The 19,441-nt window shown below is 36.2% G+C and overlaps 1 protein-coding gene across 1 annotated transcript; it reads left to right on the top strand.

Moving 5' to 3' along the window:
- The first annotated feature begins 11,998 nt into the window (after nucleotides 1-11,998).
- LOC130943479 (uncharacterized) lies at nucleotides 11,999-14,803 on the top strand. The gene has a single exon (XM_057871370.1). The coding sequence runs from the start codon at nucleotides 12,052-12,054 to the stop codon at nucleotides 14,395-14,397; it is 2,346 nt and encodes a 781-aa protein (XP_057727353.1). The 5' UTR covers nucleotides 11,999-12,051; the 3' UTR covers nucleotides 14,398-14,803.
- The last annotated feature ends 4,638 nt before the right edge of the window (nucleotides 14,804-19,441 follow it).

Genomic DNA, 19,441 nt, shown 5'->3' with positions numbered 1-19,441 from the left:
AGAGATTAAATTTTGTTTCGATTTTTTTTTGTATCTTCTAAATATTTATTCAAATATTGCCACAAAAATTTAGATCTAATGGATAAGTCATTTATTAAATATGAAAATTGTTTTGTTACTTACAAAAAATATAATATTTATTAATTCTTTTTGTCATATTTTCAAATCATTCAAGAATTATTTTGTCGATAATATTTTTTACAGACCTTTTAGTCAACGGATGAATCTTTCGGGTATTGAATTGGTAATTAACCCTTATTCAAATCAGTATACTATATTGCAACAAAAGATAATTTTCATGGAATATCTAAAAATTAATTTAGTTATGGTTAAATTTATTGCCTTATTTTTTTAATATAAAAAAATGTCAGGGTTTTTTTTGTTAAAATGGGTTAATCAAGTGTAATTGCAGGTGTATGGAGGTGGCAAACATATAAGCCCAACACGCAGGTGACGGTTGGATGTGAAGTCTGAGAAAGAGGCTAAGTATCACTGACACGAGGAGCAGGGTGATATCCCAGCCAACTACGACGTGTGTATTTGGATTTCAGTTTGTAAATGGGAGTTTGTATAAAATTGATTTTGCAAACTTGATTTTGATGAAAAGTGAGTTTGTGTTAAAGTGATTTATGTTTGGTAATCTTTTATCAAAATGGACTATAGTAAAGTAAATATTGTTTGGATTACACTACTTAAAATTACTTTTAAATAGAAAATTACTAAAATAGACATCAAATTAAATAAATTTTTTATATTATTCTATCATTTTAATTTATTTATTTAAATAAATATTATTAATTAATTTTATAATAAAATTAATATTTGCTTACTAAAATAAAAATAATATATAAAAATTGACAAAATATATTTTTATATCAAAAGCAAAAATAATATATGAAAAATATATATCAAAATATACTTTATTAAATTATATTACTTATAATTTTTTTAATATTCTCAGTACTCTTTTATTTAATACTATTTTAAATTATAAATTTTAATTATTCATGACTTGATTCTTAGTTATAATTAATTTTTTATTTATTTTATTCTTTTTAATGGGATCAATAATTTATATTATAATAAAATTATATAATAATTAATATACAAGAATTACACTTACAAATTTTAACAAAGCCAAACAAAAATATTTTTTTATACAAAATCAAAAGTAAAAATTTAATAAAAAAACATAATTATATATTTAAAATATTTGAATACTAAAAGGACTACAAGCAAAGAAGTAAAGGGTAGAATTGATAAAACAAAATAAATCCAATCCTAACGTGATTATTTAAACGCAGAAGCTACGATTTCTAGCTTCTTATAAACGCACGTTAAGAACCTAAAATTACGTTGGCGTTTAAAGAAAAAAAAGCATCCAAACAAAAAGAGGAAGCGTTCAATGCACTCAAACGTGCTTCTCTTCCTTCTAACGCAAAACCAAACACACCCGTCGATTTGCCACATCCACCCCACCCCTACCACCACCTCCACCACCACTGGGGTCACAGTTACAGGCAGTTCGAGACGATTAGGATACTTCACTATGCGCAACTCCAAACCTATGCACCTCCCTAATGACATAAAATATACTGGTAGACATTTATAACAGATATAATCATGATAAATAAAAAACTACTCCCCAATTAAACTTGAACTCACCAATAACCGAGATTTTGTCGGAGAGCAACACAAAGACTCCAAGGACATACAGCTGCCGACAATGTATATAATACTTTAATCGGTCCGACTCTACGACTCAGGTACTCAGTACTTCTGCCGACAATGTATATAATACTTTAATCGGTCCGACTCTACGACTCAGGTACTCAGTACTTCTGCGAATGCTGTAATTCTTCACTCCTTGCATTATTACCTCTTTGCTTTTGAATTTGTGGACAACCATAAACTCCATACCATCGTCTAGGTTATAATCGTCTCCGCCCGTGTTGAAAATGGAGTTTTCCTATGCATCGTGTCCAGATCTAATGTATGATAGTGACTGGATATAGCTAATAAGGCCGGAATTGATGTGGGGCAAGAAGAAGATACCTAACTGATGCGTCGACCGGCGTCTCTGGTACAAACTCCTCCTCCTCATCATCTTCAGAAGAACAACTATCGTTGCTATCGTCAACATACTTTTCATCGGATTCCTCACCATCCACGTCCATGTCTTCCACATGACTAGCACAATGTAGCGATGCTGGGGCAAGAGGTCGATCATCCTGCACAAAATTTGAGTGACCAGATCCACCACTGCTGACATCACTAGCCTCCGCAGAAAGCTCCACTACTTGTTCCACCATGATTCTACCATGGATGTCAAACGTGAGACGCACATATTCTTCGACATGGAGTCAAAACAGCCGAAACTGAAAAACTCCATTTTCCATTGGTGCTAGCAACTTATACCCAACCCTTCCGACCTCTTTTCTACCGCTAGCACAAACCCTCCTTAATATCAGACTCTTTAACTCGGACAAAGAACTTACTCGCCAAGTGTGTAACAGAATGAGATTATCACACTTAAATATCATCCTAGTGTCACTATTTCTCATATAATATTTGAGATACATACTTACAACCACATATCCAATACTACTAGATATTTTTGCTTTACTTTTGAAAAAAAAATAAAAGAGAAGAAGTGAAATGTTTGTATTGAATACAAATGGTTGCAAAGAAGGCCTGAACCTTGCTATATATAGGTGTTCTCTATGTTAGCCTGTCTCCTGCATGCAGAGAAGGCTAGCAAGCATTTTGTGTGTTGCTCAACATACAATCTGTGTGTTAAAAAAATCGGTCTCCAACATGAAAAAGATTGACACCTACTGCCTGAAACACAAAATTTTCATGTTGTGCAGAATCCGCCGCGCGTCCTATTTTTGGTTCTACTATCTGAATCATGTTATCTGCATTTTGGCGAGACACGCATGCTAATTTTGTAGAATTGTAAATTCATAATCCTACATAATATTTCATGAAATATATATAAAATATATAAAATACACAAATGTCTTTTTCATATTAAAAATAATTTTTGAAATTTATTAGTATTTTAAATTTTTATAAATATAATTGATATTTTATTTATTTCTCATGTATATAAAACTAATTTTACTAATTTATGAATAAAATTTTTAATATTGTATATTTTTATAAATAAAAAAGATAATTTACTCTAAATATACTACTTAATTTGATGTGAAGTATAATCCTTTTGAAAAGCCTTTTAGAAATTATAAATGTGAAAAATGTTATGATAGAATGTATTTTCAAAACCTTGTATATATAATGCTTTTATAAACGCGAATGCTAATGCATTCTCTTCACATAAGTCCCTTTACGAACTTAAGAATATATGAATTGTCACTGACTCACAGCATTCTTCAACATAGGTTGAAACTTGGATATATAAAATAAGAGGTAATTATTAGTCACCAGAAAAAAAAAAGGTAATTATTATGATACCTAAAAGGTAGTGCTTAAATTAAAAAAAATAATATTTAATTTTAAAAATATAAATATTTTTAAAAATTTAGAATTTGTTATAAAAATTAAGCTAAGCACAAAATATACGTTAACTCATATGCACTATAAAATTCTTCAAAAGAAAAAATTATAATTGAGTTAATAATTTATTTGATTTTAGAAATTTAAAGTCAGATTTAATTTGATTTTAAAAATTTTAATGGACTTAAATTGGACTTCGAAATTTATATTGTAACTCTCATTAACCTTTGAACTAATCTCTATTGATGACGTGTTGATTTGGTACATTAACTTGTTATGATTTAGATTTCTCACCTAAAAGCTTGATTATTGTTTCCGAGCCACAAAATTTTTAAATTAAAATTATTATTATAATCTTCATGAAAATATTGCGGAGCCAATTAAATTTTTAAAAGATCTAATACATTTTAGTCATATGAGATTTAGGCAAAGCATCCAAATGATAGCAAATTAACGTGTAAAATCAACACATTATTTACAAAAATTAGTTTAATGCTAATGGGAGTTACTATTGTAAATTTTAAAAGCCGAATTAAATAATTTATAATTTTAAGAGTCAATTTAAGTGAGTTCAAATTTTGGGGTCTATTAACTCAATTATAAAATTATGACAAAAATATTACATTAATGCTATTCTTTTCTTATAACAATATTTTAATTTAGCTGGAAAATAAGAGAATTCAATAATTTCATTCAACTGAGAGCCGAGAGATAAAAAGCTAAGGAAAAATACACAACAATAATGGCGTGTTCTGAGTTGTGACCTGTGAAAACTGAAAACCGAGAAGTGAGAAATGAAAGAGCAGAAAAAACCACATGTTACAGACACAAACACTGTTACAAAGTACAATACATTGTGTTGAGAATTTAATTTCACAAACACAATGCAATTCAAGCCTGCACTTCAAACCTTTCACACCACACGCATGGAAATGGATGTGAAATGCGAATCCCGTTCTTTTCTAAGAAAAGAAAAGAAAGTGTTATGAAGAAATTAAATATGAATATAATATAAGATAGATTAAACTTTATGATCTGGCCACGTTCTTGCATATACTTGTATTTTACAGCGTGGTAACCATATTGATTTGAGAAAAATATAACCACCACTACAAGATCACTACATGGAATCAAATATATGAATGTATGGGGATTTTGTGTTGGTGTTATTCCAACCATTTCCACATGAGATCACTTGCAAGCAGCATTATATTATGGGTTTGTCTCTATAGACTAGGAGTATTTGGACTTCTACTATTATTATTATTATTATTATTATTATTATTATTATTATTATTATTATTATTATCCTTAAAGAAGTCATGTTTATTGTGTGTATTTTTGTATACTCTTATATACTGTTTGTAAATTTATATACTATTCGAAAATGATAATAATGAATTAAAAACGTGGAATGAAAAAAAACTAAAGAAAATTCGCGCGAACTCTATCATTTTTATAGAGTTCGTCGGGGTACGGCAAACTTGTTCTAAAAAAAATCATATTTGGAGAATTAAAGTTCAAAAATAATTTTTAAAAAAATATAATTTTTTTTATTTCTGAAAACTCCTAAAAATATATTCTATTTGACAAAATAATTCTAACGTTGAGTCAATAAAATTACAAAATATATTCTCACATTCTCTCTTTCATCTCTCCGGTAATTTCATCAGCATCACACCATTTCCCCCACCCCCACCATTCCTGGCTTTCACCTAGTGCGACCATCCCACTTTGTCAGCGCAACCCCTCCCCACCCAAATATTAATCTTCAATCTTCTATGATCGACATTTACAAAAAATGGCCTACCTAAAATATTTGGATTTGTGCATGTACATGTATGCTTAAAGAAAAACAAAAATATATGCAAAATACCAAGATTTCTTTAAACTAAAATTTTAGTGTATTATTTTTTTTTTATTTTAAGCCACTTGAATACTGATTAAAAGTATTTAGAATTTAACAATTACAAATAATGATTTATGCATAGATAATACTACCAATACCATAAAACACTTCCGGTGCTACTTGTTTAACAAAGTTTTTATGTAGTTTTCATTACTTTGTAGGGGTTTTGTTGATAAAAAGAGTTTTCCAATTATAAAGCATCTTCCTTAACCCAAAAGTTGTGATAAAATATTTTAGAAATTTCACCCATGTTTAACTAAATAGAATATTTTTCATAAATAATTATAGAAATGTGGACAAAATACACAATTAAATTAAATGAAAGATCAAATTATACAATTACTAAATTGAAAAATGTTATCTGAATTTTCCAAAAGTATATTCTTATGTAATTCGAATTATCCGGTGCTACTTGTTTAACAAAGTTTTTATGTAGTTTTCATTACTTTGTAGGGGTTTTGTTGATAAAAAGAGTTTTCCAATTATAAAGCATCTTCCTTAACCCAAAAGTTGTGATAAAATATTTTAGAAATTTCACCCATGTTTAACTAAATAGAATATTTTTCATAAATAATTATAGAAATGTGGACAAAATACACAATTAAATTAAATGAAAGATCAAATTATACAATTATACTAAATTGAAAAATGTTATCTGAATTTTCCAAAAGTATATTCTTATGTAATTCGAATTAGGCAAACCAACACTAATTCGAATTAGACCAATTCAAATTATTCATGCTTGTAGTGTTGGGGTAATTCGAATCAGCATGATTCGAATTATGCATGCATGTAGTCTTAGGGTAGTTAGAATCATAATAATTCGAATTATGCATGCAAGGAGGGTCCTAGTAATTCGAATGAGTCTGTTTCGATTTACATATATATAATTCGAAAGATATTCTTTCTTTTCCATCATTTTGACATGTATCAAAAAAGAATTGTGACATATCATTTCGTACAACATTTTCAAATCAAGCGTTTTTTATATATCGTAACTGCTTCAAATTATCAAACCCCGACGTATATAAATATGGTGTGAACGTGAATTCCTCCCATTAGAGTGAAACCAATGGCTAGTGAGGAGAGTTTTTTAATGTTGGTGCACTATAGAGGGTAGATTAAGAAAAAAACACGTTTTGGTATTAAGTTCACTGATAAGAATCCCTTCAATATTTTTTTTGAAACCTACAACGAGCTTCGCTAATTTCCTGAATTCTATAATACAGAAACTAGGATTGCAACAGGTTGAGAAGTTATTCTATCGCATTCCGATTTTAGTTTTGTGATATGATGTGAAATACGATTTGTTTGTCATAGGGAGTGACGAGGATTTGGAGATTCTGTTCCATTGTCGTTGGCAGTTTTCCAAGGTCAGGACACATGAGTTGTTGGCAAAGCTTAAAGATGTGGTCTCTAACTCAAGTGGTTCGAACCAGAATACCCAAACTCCAGCAACGGCAGCCTATTCTAGTTCGAGACTTGTTGGTGCATCTTCATCTGTGCCTGTGATTGCACCTCAGGAAACGGGGACCCCGTCCTTCGCAGTTGATCTCAACCGCAGTGGTGACGGAAAAGTTGGTATTATTGATAGGGCGCCGGTTTCATTACAGCATGGGGCACCAAATGGTATAGACGATGCATTGCCGGATGATGATGACGCTGATGATGTGGAGCCGAACATCATTGCCGATGATAACGGGGATGACATAGCAGCGAGTAATCCAGCTGGGACTGGCAGAGTGTCCAACTTAGGGACTCAGCAGTACCTCCCCCCTCACACTTTTCATATTTGGACTTGGATGCCATGAGACAGGAGGGGGTTCTTGGCGAACCTATTGGATTTGGTGCCAGAGATACTCAGGGTACCGGAAGTCTATCAGAGTTTCAGGTTGGTCAGCAGTTTCATGATAAAGAGAAGGTCGTGTTAAGCGTGAAGACATATAGCATCCGACGCGGGGTACAGTACAAAGTGGTGGAGTCCGATTATCGCAAGTACCTTAGGAAGTGTACGGAATTCAGTAACGGGTACACATGGTTGATTACGATCGGTCTCTACCAGGTAGAGGTATTTTGGGAGGTAAAACGGTACAATGAACCTCATACTTGTCTGGCCACGTCGATCTCAAGCGATCATAGGAGTCTTGATTATCATGTGATCTCGGCTTTCATACTGCCAATGGTTAGAGCTGATGCAGCCGTCTGTATCAAGGTACTGCTGAATGCGATAGAGGCACATTTCGGGTTTAGGCCAACTTATATGAGGGTTTGGTTGGCTAAGCAGAAAGCCGTGGTACAGATTTATAGAGACTGAGATGAGTCATACAATGAATTGCCACGATGGGTCTTAGGTGTGCAGATGACGATGCTTGGTAGTGTTGCAGTGTTGAGGACGAATCATGTGCGAGTGGGTGAGCAGGTGGACAGACTCATAAGCTTATTTTCACCGGATTTTTTGGACATTCTCACCGTGTATTGAAGCATTCTGGCATTGCAAGCCGTTGGTAAGTGTCGACGGGGTCCACCTGTATGGCAAATATGGGGGTACGTTGCTAGTTGCGATTGCACAAGAAGGAAACACCAACATCCTGCCTATTGCATTTGCACTCGTGGAGGGTGAGAATGCTAAGTCCTGGTCATTTTTTCTATCCCACCTCTTCCAGCATGTGACTTCGCAGCCGGGTATTCTAGTGATATCAGATCTGCACAACGGTATCAAGGCAGCACTTGAGGCTCCCGACGGAGGTTGGCTACCACCTACTACATACCATACATTCTGTATTCGACATGTGGCCGCAAATTTTGCCCTAACTTTTAAGGGCAAGGATGCACAGAGGCTTCTGGTGAATGTGGCGTATGCAAAGACTGAGGTTAAATTTGATTACTGGTTTGATATTATACAAACCAAAGACCCTGCCATGTGTGACTACACTAACAGGATTGAGTATGCGATGTAGACTCAGTATCGGGATGAGGGTAGGAGATTCGGACATATGATGACGAATATCTCTGAGTGTGTGAATTCTATACTGAAGGGAGCCAGGAACCTTCCGGTTTGTTCACTGGTGAAGTCCACGTACGGGAGGTTGGACGAGCTATTTGTTCGCAAGGGGAGAGGCTATAGAGGCTAATCTGAAGATGTTGAGGTGTTTCACATTGACTTTGTATGATAGAGATAATTTTGAGTTCACTGTCGGTGAAACCACGCCTACTGGGTCCTTCTCACTTGGTAGTTACAGAGTGTCACTCATGGCTCAGACATGTGATTGCGGATATTTTCAGGCACTTCACTGGTTGTCCCAATAAAGGTGCCAAAACTGCAAGTTGTATGGGAACCAACGATCACCACCTCTGTCATCCTTTGACATCAAGAAGTCAATGTCTAGTGTGGCTCGGGGTCGAGACTGTACTCCACCAAATTGCGGTAGCACCCAATCTATTTGGTGCTACTCTATGATAGCAAAATATATCAACGCTGTCACGGACCTCCATAACGCTGTATGCCAATGCTCTAATATCTTCGGATGCACAACCTGAACTACGTCATGAGAGTTATACGGCATCCAAATGAACTGTGAATAGAAATAGTTACAAAACGTCATCGTTGATAATACCGAATTGCTAATCTAAGAGAGATTTTAATTATAAAGATTTGTTGAAGTACTCATATCCCCTGCCTAAAAGAGATATATTCTAAGCCTCAAACTCACAACTCGAGGTCCTTTCTCGCTCGCTGTAGGGTTGTGACCTGACCACCTGCAACCCACACCAAGTTTATCACTAAATGAAGGTAACACCAAATAATAGAATAGAAAAATTGTGAATAGGACAAAATAATAGCATATAATGAACCTAACACCTAATAGTTGTGACAAATAAAGCATTCGAATATAATAGTAGCTCGAGGCCAAATGCCATCCGAACGTATCATATCCAGCGGGTCTGAATCCAGGAAACCGCCAGCAGATCCATAACTGAAGCAGCTGTAACGGTCCGGCTAACTTCACCACTTGTCTGTTCGCCACTCGACACTTGTACTAGTATAACCACGAGAGAGCAGCTGATCTCCAGCTATACCCACCCATGTTCTCAAGCCTGGCTACGTACGACAGCCACTTAATGTGAATGCGAGTACCGGACTTATCACCAAATAGCTAAGTCCCCAACAATATCATGATATAGGCCTGGTCATACCTCCTAACAGTGGGCTCATCAGTTCCATCAGAAAGCTCTCTGAATGTCTCCTGGAATCAGCTGCAATTCACTGTGAACTTCTGGATGCAGTTTTCAGGAGTCAATATATCCAGCAACTCCTCGAACCACGCCCAAGCTGGGCGACCACCCTCGATGTACGTTTGGAAATCTATCAGGCAACCACTAACATAATGTCCATCGATCGACAGCCCTAACTGGTACGCCATGTCCTGCAGTGTAATCCTGTACTCCCCCGAACGACATATGAAACATATGCGTCTCCAGACGCCATCGCTCCACGAATGCACTAACCAGAGGTTCATCCAACCTAAATCAGCTCTCATTCAACCTCGTAAGATGGTATAAACCGGCCATCTGCAAGTACGGAACAATCCTCTCGTCCAGGCACATACCCTGCTGCCGTCGCATGCTCGTGATACATTAGTGGGGCTGCATAAAGAACGTATCAGATTGTCTCTCAGTTCGGAACATATTTATACAACATCATTCACTAATGCATATCTTAATCCAAATAATACAACTTGTACTCTACCAAATAATGTTACGCATTAAGATGGAAAATAACATCATATATACATCAAACTAGGCCTAATAAAAAAATATTTTCTTAAACATATTTTCTTAAAAATAATATAATATTAACATAAAAAATTTACTTCAATGATTACTATTCATGTTAACAAGAAAAAAAATCTTACTCTAAATAAGTTTCATCCTCCGTTATTCTTACTACTCATAATTTTCTATTTATTTGCAATCACTATCCAAATTAGAGATTGATCCGTCGAACGTCTACAAACTAATAAATCACTAATATAACCACTCTATCTAACTTAACAACGGTAAATAATGACTACCATTATAACAAACAAAAAGCAAAAATATAAAACAACACATTAAATTCTATTTTAAAAGGAAAAGTGTGCACTAACCTCTTCATTGATGATACCAACTATATGGACGACTCAATCCAAACGATAAAGTCGGTCCGGGTTATCCCCCATCAGCAGAATATGATGTTGAACACTTTGTTGGAGTCGTAAAGAAAGAATTTTCTCTGGGATTTGGTGAGGCAGGGGTTGGAGATTGTAGTTCGAATGAGCTCAATTCGAACTCTATTTATAGAGAAAGACTTTGTAATTTGAATGAGGGCAATTCAAATTAGCATGGCTGCCTAAACCTTGAGTCATTCGAAACAGGCTATTTCGAATTACTATGTGCAACAAACCGTGTGCTAATTCAAATTAGTGTGGCATATGTGTGTAGTTTGAATCGGGGTGATTCGAATTACCCTAAAATTCTATAAATGCATTATTCAAATTGGTCCAATTTGATTTATGTTGATCACTTGTAATTCGAATTATTCTTGAATTGTGTATTACATAAAATTGTCTTTCTAGTAGATTCTTGTAACATTTATCTTTTTAGTAGAATTGTGTAATATATGCCTCCATTTAATTTATAGATGTGATTTGTCCTAAAAATATTCTAATTAAAATATCTGGCCATACCATTTTTTTCTGCTGAAAATTTTCTTTTTGTACACTTCAGATTGAGGGGAGACGATACCAAAATTTCCTTTATCCATGCCTAAAAAGAATATGCTTGTTTTTCCGATATTTCTTACTCAACCTTTTCTCACCCGCCCTCATGTATTTCCTTTTTTTCTTTTTAAACCACATCACTTTCTGTCGTTACCAAAGTCCAAAGTTGTTTATCTGCCAGAAGTCTCGTGCAAGCAGATAATTTTAACTTTCCCTTTTTCTTCCTGCTCAACACTTGATGAACTTTGAAATGTTCACCATCAGCTATCATTCAACACTCTCCATTGACTTGATTTAATCATAATATGATTCATCAGGATTATGTTGTGTGCATTTTGCATACATTGTGTGACATTCTATCAACCTGCATGTAATCAAGTCTAAATTACGTTTACATATAATTATAAATGTGAATCCAGTAAGGCAGTAATCATCATCTTAGCCAAGAGTTTTCACCCCAACAAAAGAAGGGGCATTATTGGCATAGTGGAACTGGACCCCACAAGCACCGTTTTGCCAAAAGACAAAACACCATTTCGTCACCCTCCGGCATTAAACCCTTTTCTCTTCTCTCATTAACACACCACGTAACATAACCCTTCAATCTCTCTGCAATATCTTCACAACACCACAAAATAAAGCACAAAGCTCCTTCATTTATCAAACCCCATTATTCACTTCACTCTCATTGTCCTTATTTTACCACTCCCTTAAAAAAAAAAAAAGAAAAAGAAAATCTTGTTCTGTCATTCCATGGCCATATCCTACCACTAAAGTGTCTTCATCCAAATTCCACAACCCCCCCCCCCACCCCCCCCCCCCCAAAAAAAAATTGAAATATAAAAGAAGAAAATAAGAGAGACAATGGAGACAGAAAGACCCCATAGAAGTAATAGCAATAGTAGCAGCAGCACAAGCGAGCTCTTTGTATGCTTCACTTCAAGGCTATCTTCTTCATCAATGAAGCTCTCTTCCAAGTCACTCCTCAGCCCAAGCAGAACCAGCAGAGACCCTCCTCCTCAGATTTCTCTGTCTTCTTCCCTCAGCAGAAGGCTCAGAAGCAATGGAAGCATCAAAGGAGGTGGCCAAGCTTCTCCAATGTTCCCAGCAACAGCAGCTGTGGGAGGGAAGAGAAGAGGGTGTGGGTTTGAGAACCCTGAACCTTCTTCACCTAAAGTCACTTGCATTGGACAAGTGAGAGTGAAGACAAAGAAGCAAGGGAAGAAGATGAGGGTCACAAGGTCAAAGTCAAAGAGAAGAACTACAACAACAAGTGAAGCTAGCTTCAGAAGAACATCAACAGAAGGTGGAGGACAAATAACAAACTCTTCAGATCTCACGAGGCAGAATAGTTCTTCTTCGGCTACTTACTTGAAGCAGCAGCATAGGAATAACCAGAAATGGGTTCATCTTCCATTGACCATTTGTGAAGCTCTTAGGGAGTTCAATTGCTTCTTCCCATGTAGGTCTTCTTGCATGAGAGACAAAGGGGACAAAGGGAATCATCATCATGACCATCATCATCATCATCATGGTGGAAGAGAGGGTTCATCATGTGGTGCTGCTTTTGCAAGGTGGCTGCATTTGGCTTTGCAAGAAGGGAAGGAGAGGGAGATTGAGGTGATGATGGGTGAGGAGGAGAATGAGGTTGAAGATTATGATCATGATGATGGTGGTGGTGGTGATTTCGGTGGGAGGAGCCATAGGAGGCACGTGTTTGAGGACATTGACATTGATGTTGTGGAAGGGAAGAAGGAAGAGAAAGAAGAAGAGGAAGAAGAAGAGAAAGGAAGGGTTAGCATTTGTATTCCACCGAAGAACGCTTTATTGCTTATGAGGTGCAGATCTGATCCTGTTAAGATGGCAGCTTTGGCCAACAGGTTCTGGGATTCACCTGTTCACAAAGACCAACATCAACATCAAGATGATGAGGAGGAGGAAGAAGAAGCAGAAGAGGAGGAGAATAATGTTGATGATGATGTAGATAAGCAAGTACGAGAACATGAACAAGAAGTTGAAATGGAGGAAGGTGAGGAAGTGCTAATGAAAACTGAAGAAGAAAGGATTAGCATTTCTGAAAGAGAAACAGAAGCTGGTTTTGTGAACATTGAAGAACACAGCCAAGCATCATCACTCATGGAGCAGCCAGAAGAAGAAGAAGAAGAAGAAGAAGAAGAAGGAGAAGAAGAAGAAGAAGAAGTAGCGGTGAAGGAAAGTTGCGAAATTGGAAGCAGAACAAACGCAGAATTCAGTGAAGAAGCTCGTGAAAGCAATAATCAGCACACCGAAGAAGAAGGAGAAGAAACAGAAACAGAGCAAGTGGAAGTAGAAAACGAAGAAGAAGAAAATCACAATCAAGATGGAAACTTTTCATGCGTTTCAACCCTAGAACCGCATCCAGATCCCGATAAACCGGAAGAAACTAGTCTTCAAGAGGAAAAGAAACAAGAAAACGACGAAAGCTCAGAACTTTATTCCATTGCAGAAACCCTAACAGCTCCACAACAAAACGACGAAGCAGAACCAAAAACGACAACAATGCCTGAACCATTAACAGATGAAGAAGCTTCAACAGAAGAGGAGCAACAACAGAACGTGGCCGCAGAAACACCGCCGCCGCAGCTGCCGGAAGTAACACCTCCGGCGAACGAAGCATCTGAGCCGAACAACGGACTCGGGTCAGAAGAGCGAAAAATCGGGTCAAACGGCGAGGAGAAAGAAGCAGAATTAGAAAGAGAAAAGGAAGAAAGGTTACCGGAATGCTTGCTTCTGATGATGTGCGAGCCGAAGCTTTCAATGGAGGTATCGAAGGAGACGTGGGTTTGCAGCACCGATTTCATACGCTGGCGACCGGAGAGACCTGCCGGAAAAAATTCCGGCGCCGGACGGAAGGTCCACGCGGCGGTGGAAGGCAGAAATAGCGTCGATAAGAAAGCAACCGCTGCGGCTCCGCTGCCGCCAGTACAGCCAGGAAGGTCGTCGTGCTCGTTCCCGGCAGCGCCTGGATTGTCGATGGCGGCGATGATTGAACAGAAGTTGGCAGCAGGACCGAAATCCAACGCTGGCTACGAGCCATTTGTGCTCACGCGGTGCAAGTCGGAGCCGATGAGGACGACGGCAAAGCTCGCAGCCGATGCGTGCTTCTGGAAGAAGCCTCACGCACCGCCGCCAACACTCGGAGTTGGAGCACCCGCCGGGGTTGGATTTTGATATACTTTTTCCCTTCAATTTTCTATCTCTTCTAAATTTTACTTGTTAGTTAACAGAATAATTAATTGTTGTGTACTAATGTCATGTGTAGATTAAGAATTAAGATTGTGTTAAAAGCTTTGGTTAGCCGTTGATAAGTTAGTTATTTCACTGTTTGGGATTTTAAGTTTGGAAAATTCTAACTAATTTAATAACTATATATGGCAAATATGGAGAGAGATATTCCATGTAAATTACGTTTCTAATTGTGTTTTAGTTGGTACATATTATCAGCTGCCAAATATATGGGTTTGAAGAGTAAGGTAAGGGGGCATTTGGTTCTTTGTCTGTTGATTCCCACAGGTTGGGTTAGAATCTTTTTATGGTGGTCAAAATCTCATCCGTCTTATCTTAAATTGGCTGTTGTGTGCTCTCATTCAGAATATGTTGTCATTATCAGAGTTGTCGCATTGTATTATTTACAACTCATGTTAGTGTTGGAATTTACCGTCTCTTTTGTTAAATAAATGAACTTGTTAGCACTAAACAAACATAAAGAAGAGTTGCGCATAGGAATTTCTTCATTATTATTCTTTTTGGACTACTTTTCTCAGCTTATTTATACCAACCAAGCGTTGTTGACAAGTAATGCACCTAATCCAACTAGTTTAGAAAACAGTGAATAGCTTTCTTTCAAAGATTAGGCATTTAGGCATCATTTAATATTTGTTTGGATGTCATTAAGTTGATAAAAAAATATTATTTTAATAAAAAAGATTTTTTTATTTTTTATTGTATTTGATAAATTTTTAATAGAAAAAATAAAATACTAAAAAAATAAAAAATATTTTTTTAAAAATTATACTTTATATTTAAAAAAAAATATTTTTTATATAATAAATAAACAAAAATATTTTATATTATTATATTCAAATATAATTAATAAATAAAAAAATTTATATAAAATATTTAAACATAAAATTATTTTTATTTTTTATAAAATCTTTAAAAAAAATAATAACTAAAAAATATTATTTTTTTTTAAATTTTACTCAAACAAGCCCCTTATATATTATGGTGTCTCTTTGATCTCTTTATTTTTTGTTGTCAACATATTACATATCCCCTTCCCTATGAAAAGTGTGACACGTGATTTGTTTAATAGTTGATACCTTTAAGTTTAGTATATAGTGTCAATATATAATAATATACAGCTCAAGTTGAAAGCAACCGCACTACTGTAAACTGTAAAGTGAACATTTTGTTTTGTCTTTCCTTTCAACTCTTTTTCAGTTTCCATTGCAGGGTCTTTTTTTTTCCACATTATTTTGCCATGGATTTGCAGAATTTCCAAGCGTTAACTCAACTCTCAATAACAGACACTGAGGCATAATCAATTCCCAAGGTGGCAAAACTGTGGTATGATTATATCTAAGCCAAACCTTTTTCTCCATCTCACCATCCTTCACCTCTTTCTTTGCAATAGGCACAAGACAAAGCTAAGCACAATAAAGAAAACCACCATACATAATTGAATCAAATCATGCTTATTATTTTATTTAAGCAGTTGGACTCTCAGCCTTTTTAGGCAGCTTCTCCTTGACCTCACTATGTTCAATGTTTAGGAAATGATTTTCTTGTATTAACCTTCTTTCTTTTTTTCTTTTTTCTCTTCTTCCTCACTCTCTTTCACTTCAATTCTCTTCTTCCTCACTCTCTTTCACTTCAATTTTCTATGAATTAAGATAGAAAAATAGTTATAGAAAATCACTTTTTAATTTTGACAGAGAGATAATAATATTTTACAACATTTTTAAAATATGATATGTTTGATCGGAATGTAAAAGACACAAATTGAACTAACAGATTTGTCATTTAAAATACAAAGTTTATTCTAAATTTTTATATATCTGAATTTTTAAAATTTTTATAATACAAAAATTTAACTCTCAAATTTATATAACTGAATTTTTTAGAAAATCTTAATCTCAAATTTTGTGTATCTCACATAAATCCAACCTTTCGATTTGTTTAATAACAATTTTAAAAAAATTTAATTCTATATTAAAAAAAAATACCAACTCTTTTAATAACTATGCCTTACACATCAACACCTTCCATATAAAAACAATTAGCCACAGAAAACATGTTTGGATATTCTATAATTTAAGAAAAGATAAAGGAAAAGTATGAGAAACCAATGAAATATTTGTATAATGTATACAATAAAAGTTTATGAAGTATTAGAGATATAACTATTAGTGTTACTTTTTTTTATCAGTTGAAGTTTTTGGGATGAGTGGTATCATAATATGGTATTAGAGTACTAGATCCGAAAGGTCAGGAGATGTTTATTTTATAACTCAATAGCCCATTGTACACATTGTACAAATAATTCATTGTCTCCCTAGCGGGATCCAAAAATAAATTCTAAGATCTAATGCAACCGAAAAAAACTATTTTTTAAAAGAGTGAATAAAAAAATAAATACATCATATATAATATGAAATTTTTTATTTAAATTAGTTAAATATAATATTTATAAAAATATATAATTTGTAGTATATTTATCTATATACACAACAACTCATATCCCAAATACTGTACCTAAATATTAATTAATGGCATATCTCGAGTATAATGCACCCGAGATATAATACATAAAGTTAAAAAACGGAAAATCAGGTTTGTGTACTCAAAATATGCTCATAAACAAAATTTGGGCACAGTACCCAGGATATATATATTATGATAACTGATCTGAAGTCAATCTTCGGGTTTTTCACCGGAGCAGTCTTTCAACTCGATTATCCAGGTCAAGGCCTCCCTCACGGCCCAAATCGGTCCGATAATCCCAAACTCTTAACCATTATTCAAAATCAATTATCCTTTTTATCTTAATCAATAAGATAAGATAATGACCGCAAACTATATCAAGAGGTACGTCACATATTCCTAACCCTCACTTATACCTCTCAAATTCATTCTAACTTGAGTGTCAGAGTGTCTTTACAAGTACTACCTCTGTTGCTCCAAGAAGATCCGATCTCGTCACCACCCAAGGCCGACGAGTCCCTGATCCATCTCACAAACCGTACCGACAACCCCAGTACATTGGCGCCGTCTTTGGGAACTTGCCAAAGTCTCGATGACATGATGGAAGAATTCGAGGAGCAGTCCTCAGGTCATCATCGTGAATCGGACCCACCCGATAAAACGTCGGACCCACAGAACGATATTCCCCCACCAACCCACGGGAAGGTAACCAGCACCGTATACCGCCAGCCAATCCCTAACAGGAGAGAACCAAAAGAGGACGGTCGCCACCTCGATAAGGCCCGAGCATTTGACGGCCTAGAAGAGAAAGCAATCCAGATAATTCAAAAGCTCTACTAGAAAGTACAAACCCTTGAGGGCTGGGTCGCGACCAAAGAGCAATACCAAGCTAAACACGCAAGTCAGGCGATCTCCAGGAACCGATCATGGTGAGAAACCAGAAACGAAAGATCGCCCGACCGACGTCATGAAAAATGCCGGAATCACAATGTCTCCCTAGAACCAGAGCACCATCACGACGATGAAGATAGAAGACATTGTCGAGATTCTAAACGGACAAGGAGCGAGCACGTGATAATAAGAGCCACCCCGTTCACTGAGAGGATCCTAAAGGCTAAGTTACCAAAGTTTTGATAAACCAACCGATATAAAATATGACAGCATCAAAGACTTCCAGGAACACTTAACGGCCTTCGAGGTCAGGATAAACCTAGAAGGAGCTGCCAACGCAGTTCAGTGCATGGCTTTTCCGGTGACCCTGGCCAGACCAGCGATCAAGTGATTTAACGCTCTCCCAAATGGTTCAATTGCCAGCTTTGAGGACATCTCTAGGAAGTTTATAGCACAGTTCACCACTAGGATTGCAAAAGCAAAATACCCAATTAGCTTGCTCAGAATCACGCAGTGAAAAGGTATGCCCACGCGAAAGTACCTCGATAGGTTCAATGATGAGTGTCTAACGGTAGACGAGCTCATGGATTCCATGGCCAGCCTGTTTAACCAACGGGCTCATGAATGAAAACTTCTGTAAGCACCTTATGACCATACCGGTCTAGACCATGCATGAAATCCAGAGCGTCGCCAAGGAATACATAAATGATGAAGAGGTAAGTCAAGTCGTGGCAGCCGATAAACGATAGCACGGAACCTCGCGGTAACTCCCCGCCCAAAGACACCTTAAAAGAGCACTTCAAATCCACTGCTCCTAGCCAGCCACCCAGGGTGGGAAAGTTCATGAACTATATCCCCCTGCCAACCCCAATCACGGAGATCTACCATCAAATAGTAGAGCATGGTATTCTCCCGTAGGCATGACAATTGAAGGAATGAACAGACGGTAACAAGAGCTTATACTGTGATGATCATAGAGGATACAAACACAAGACTCAAAACTGTTTCGATCTTAAGGAAGCTATCGAAAAAGCCATTCGAGACGGCAAACTCTCCGAGTTCACCAAAATTATTCGAGAACCCAAGAAACCTAAAAGGAAAAGATCAATAGAGCGAGAAGGATGCAATCTTAGAATGGTGCAACAAGCGCACCAATAAATCCCGGAGACCGATCCAACCATAATAGTAAACGTGATCACAGGAAAAGACACGCCAGAAAATCCAAGTTGGCACTAAAAAAAGATCTCAGGGTGCTAGATGTGAAAAACGGAACACCAACCTCTTCCCTCCCAGCAACAATCACGTTCTTCTCCGACAACTGCCAACACGGTACCTCAGCAGAGGATGCCCCTCTCGTTATCTCGGAAAGAGTCAGAATAGACTGGTAAAACGAATATTAGTAGACATCAAGGCCGACTCTAACATCCTTTTCAAAGGTGCCTTCGACAAGTTAGGCCTCCGGAATGAAAATCTACAAAGTCACCACAACATAACTGGACTTGGAGACAACTTCCTCAAACCAGATGACTCCATCGTGCTATCGGTCACCATTGGAACCAGGGGTCAGAGAAAAACCATACTCTCTGAGTTCGTGGTACTGAAGGACTCGACAACCTAC

The sequence above is a fragment of the Arachis stenosperma genome, chromosome 8 (assembly GCF_014773155.1).
Source record: "Arachis stenosperma cultivar V10309 chromosome 8, arast.V10309.gnm1.PFL2, whole genome shotgun sequence".
NCBI classification, from domain to species: Eukaryota; Viridiplantae; Streptophyta; class Magnoliopsida; order Fabales; family Fabaceae; genus Arachis; species Arachis stenosperma.
Note: the sequence above shows the minus strand (reverse complement) of the source record. Positions and strands in the feature narration are given on the sequence as shown.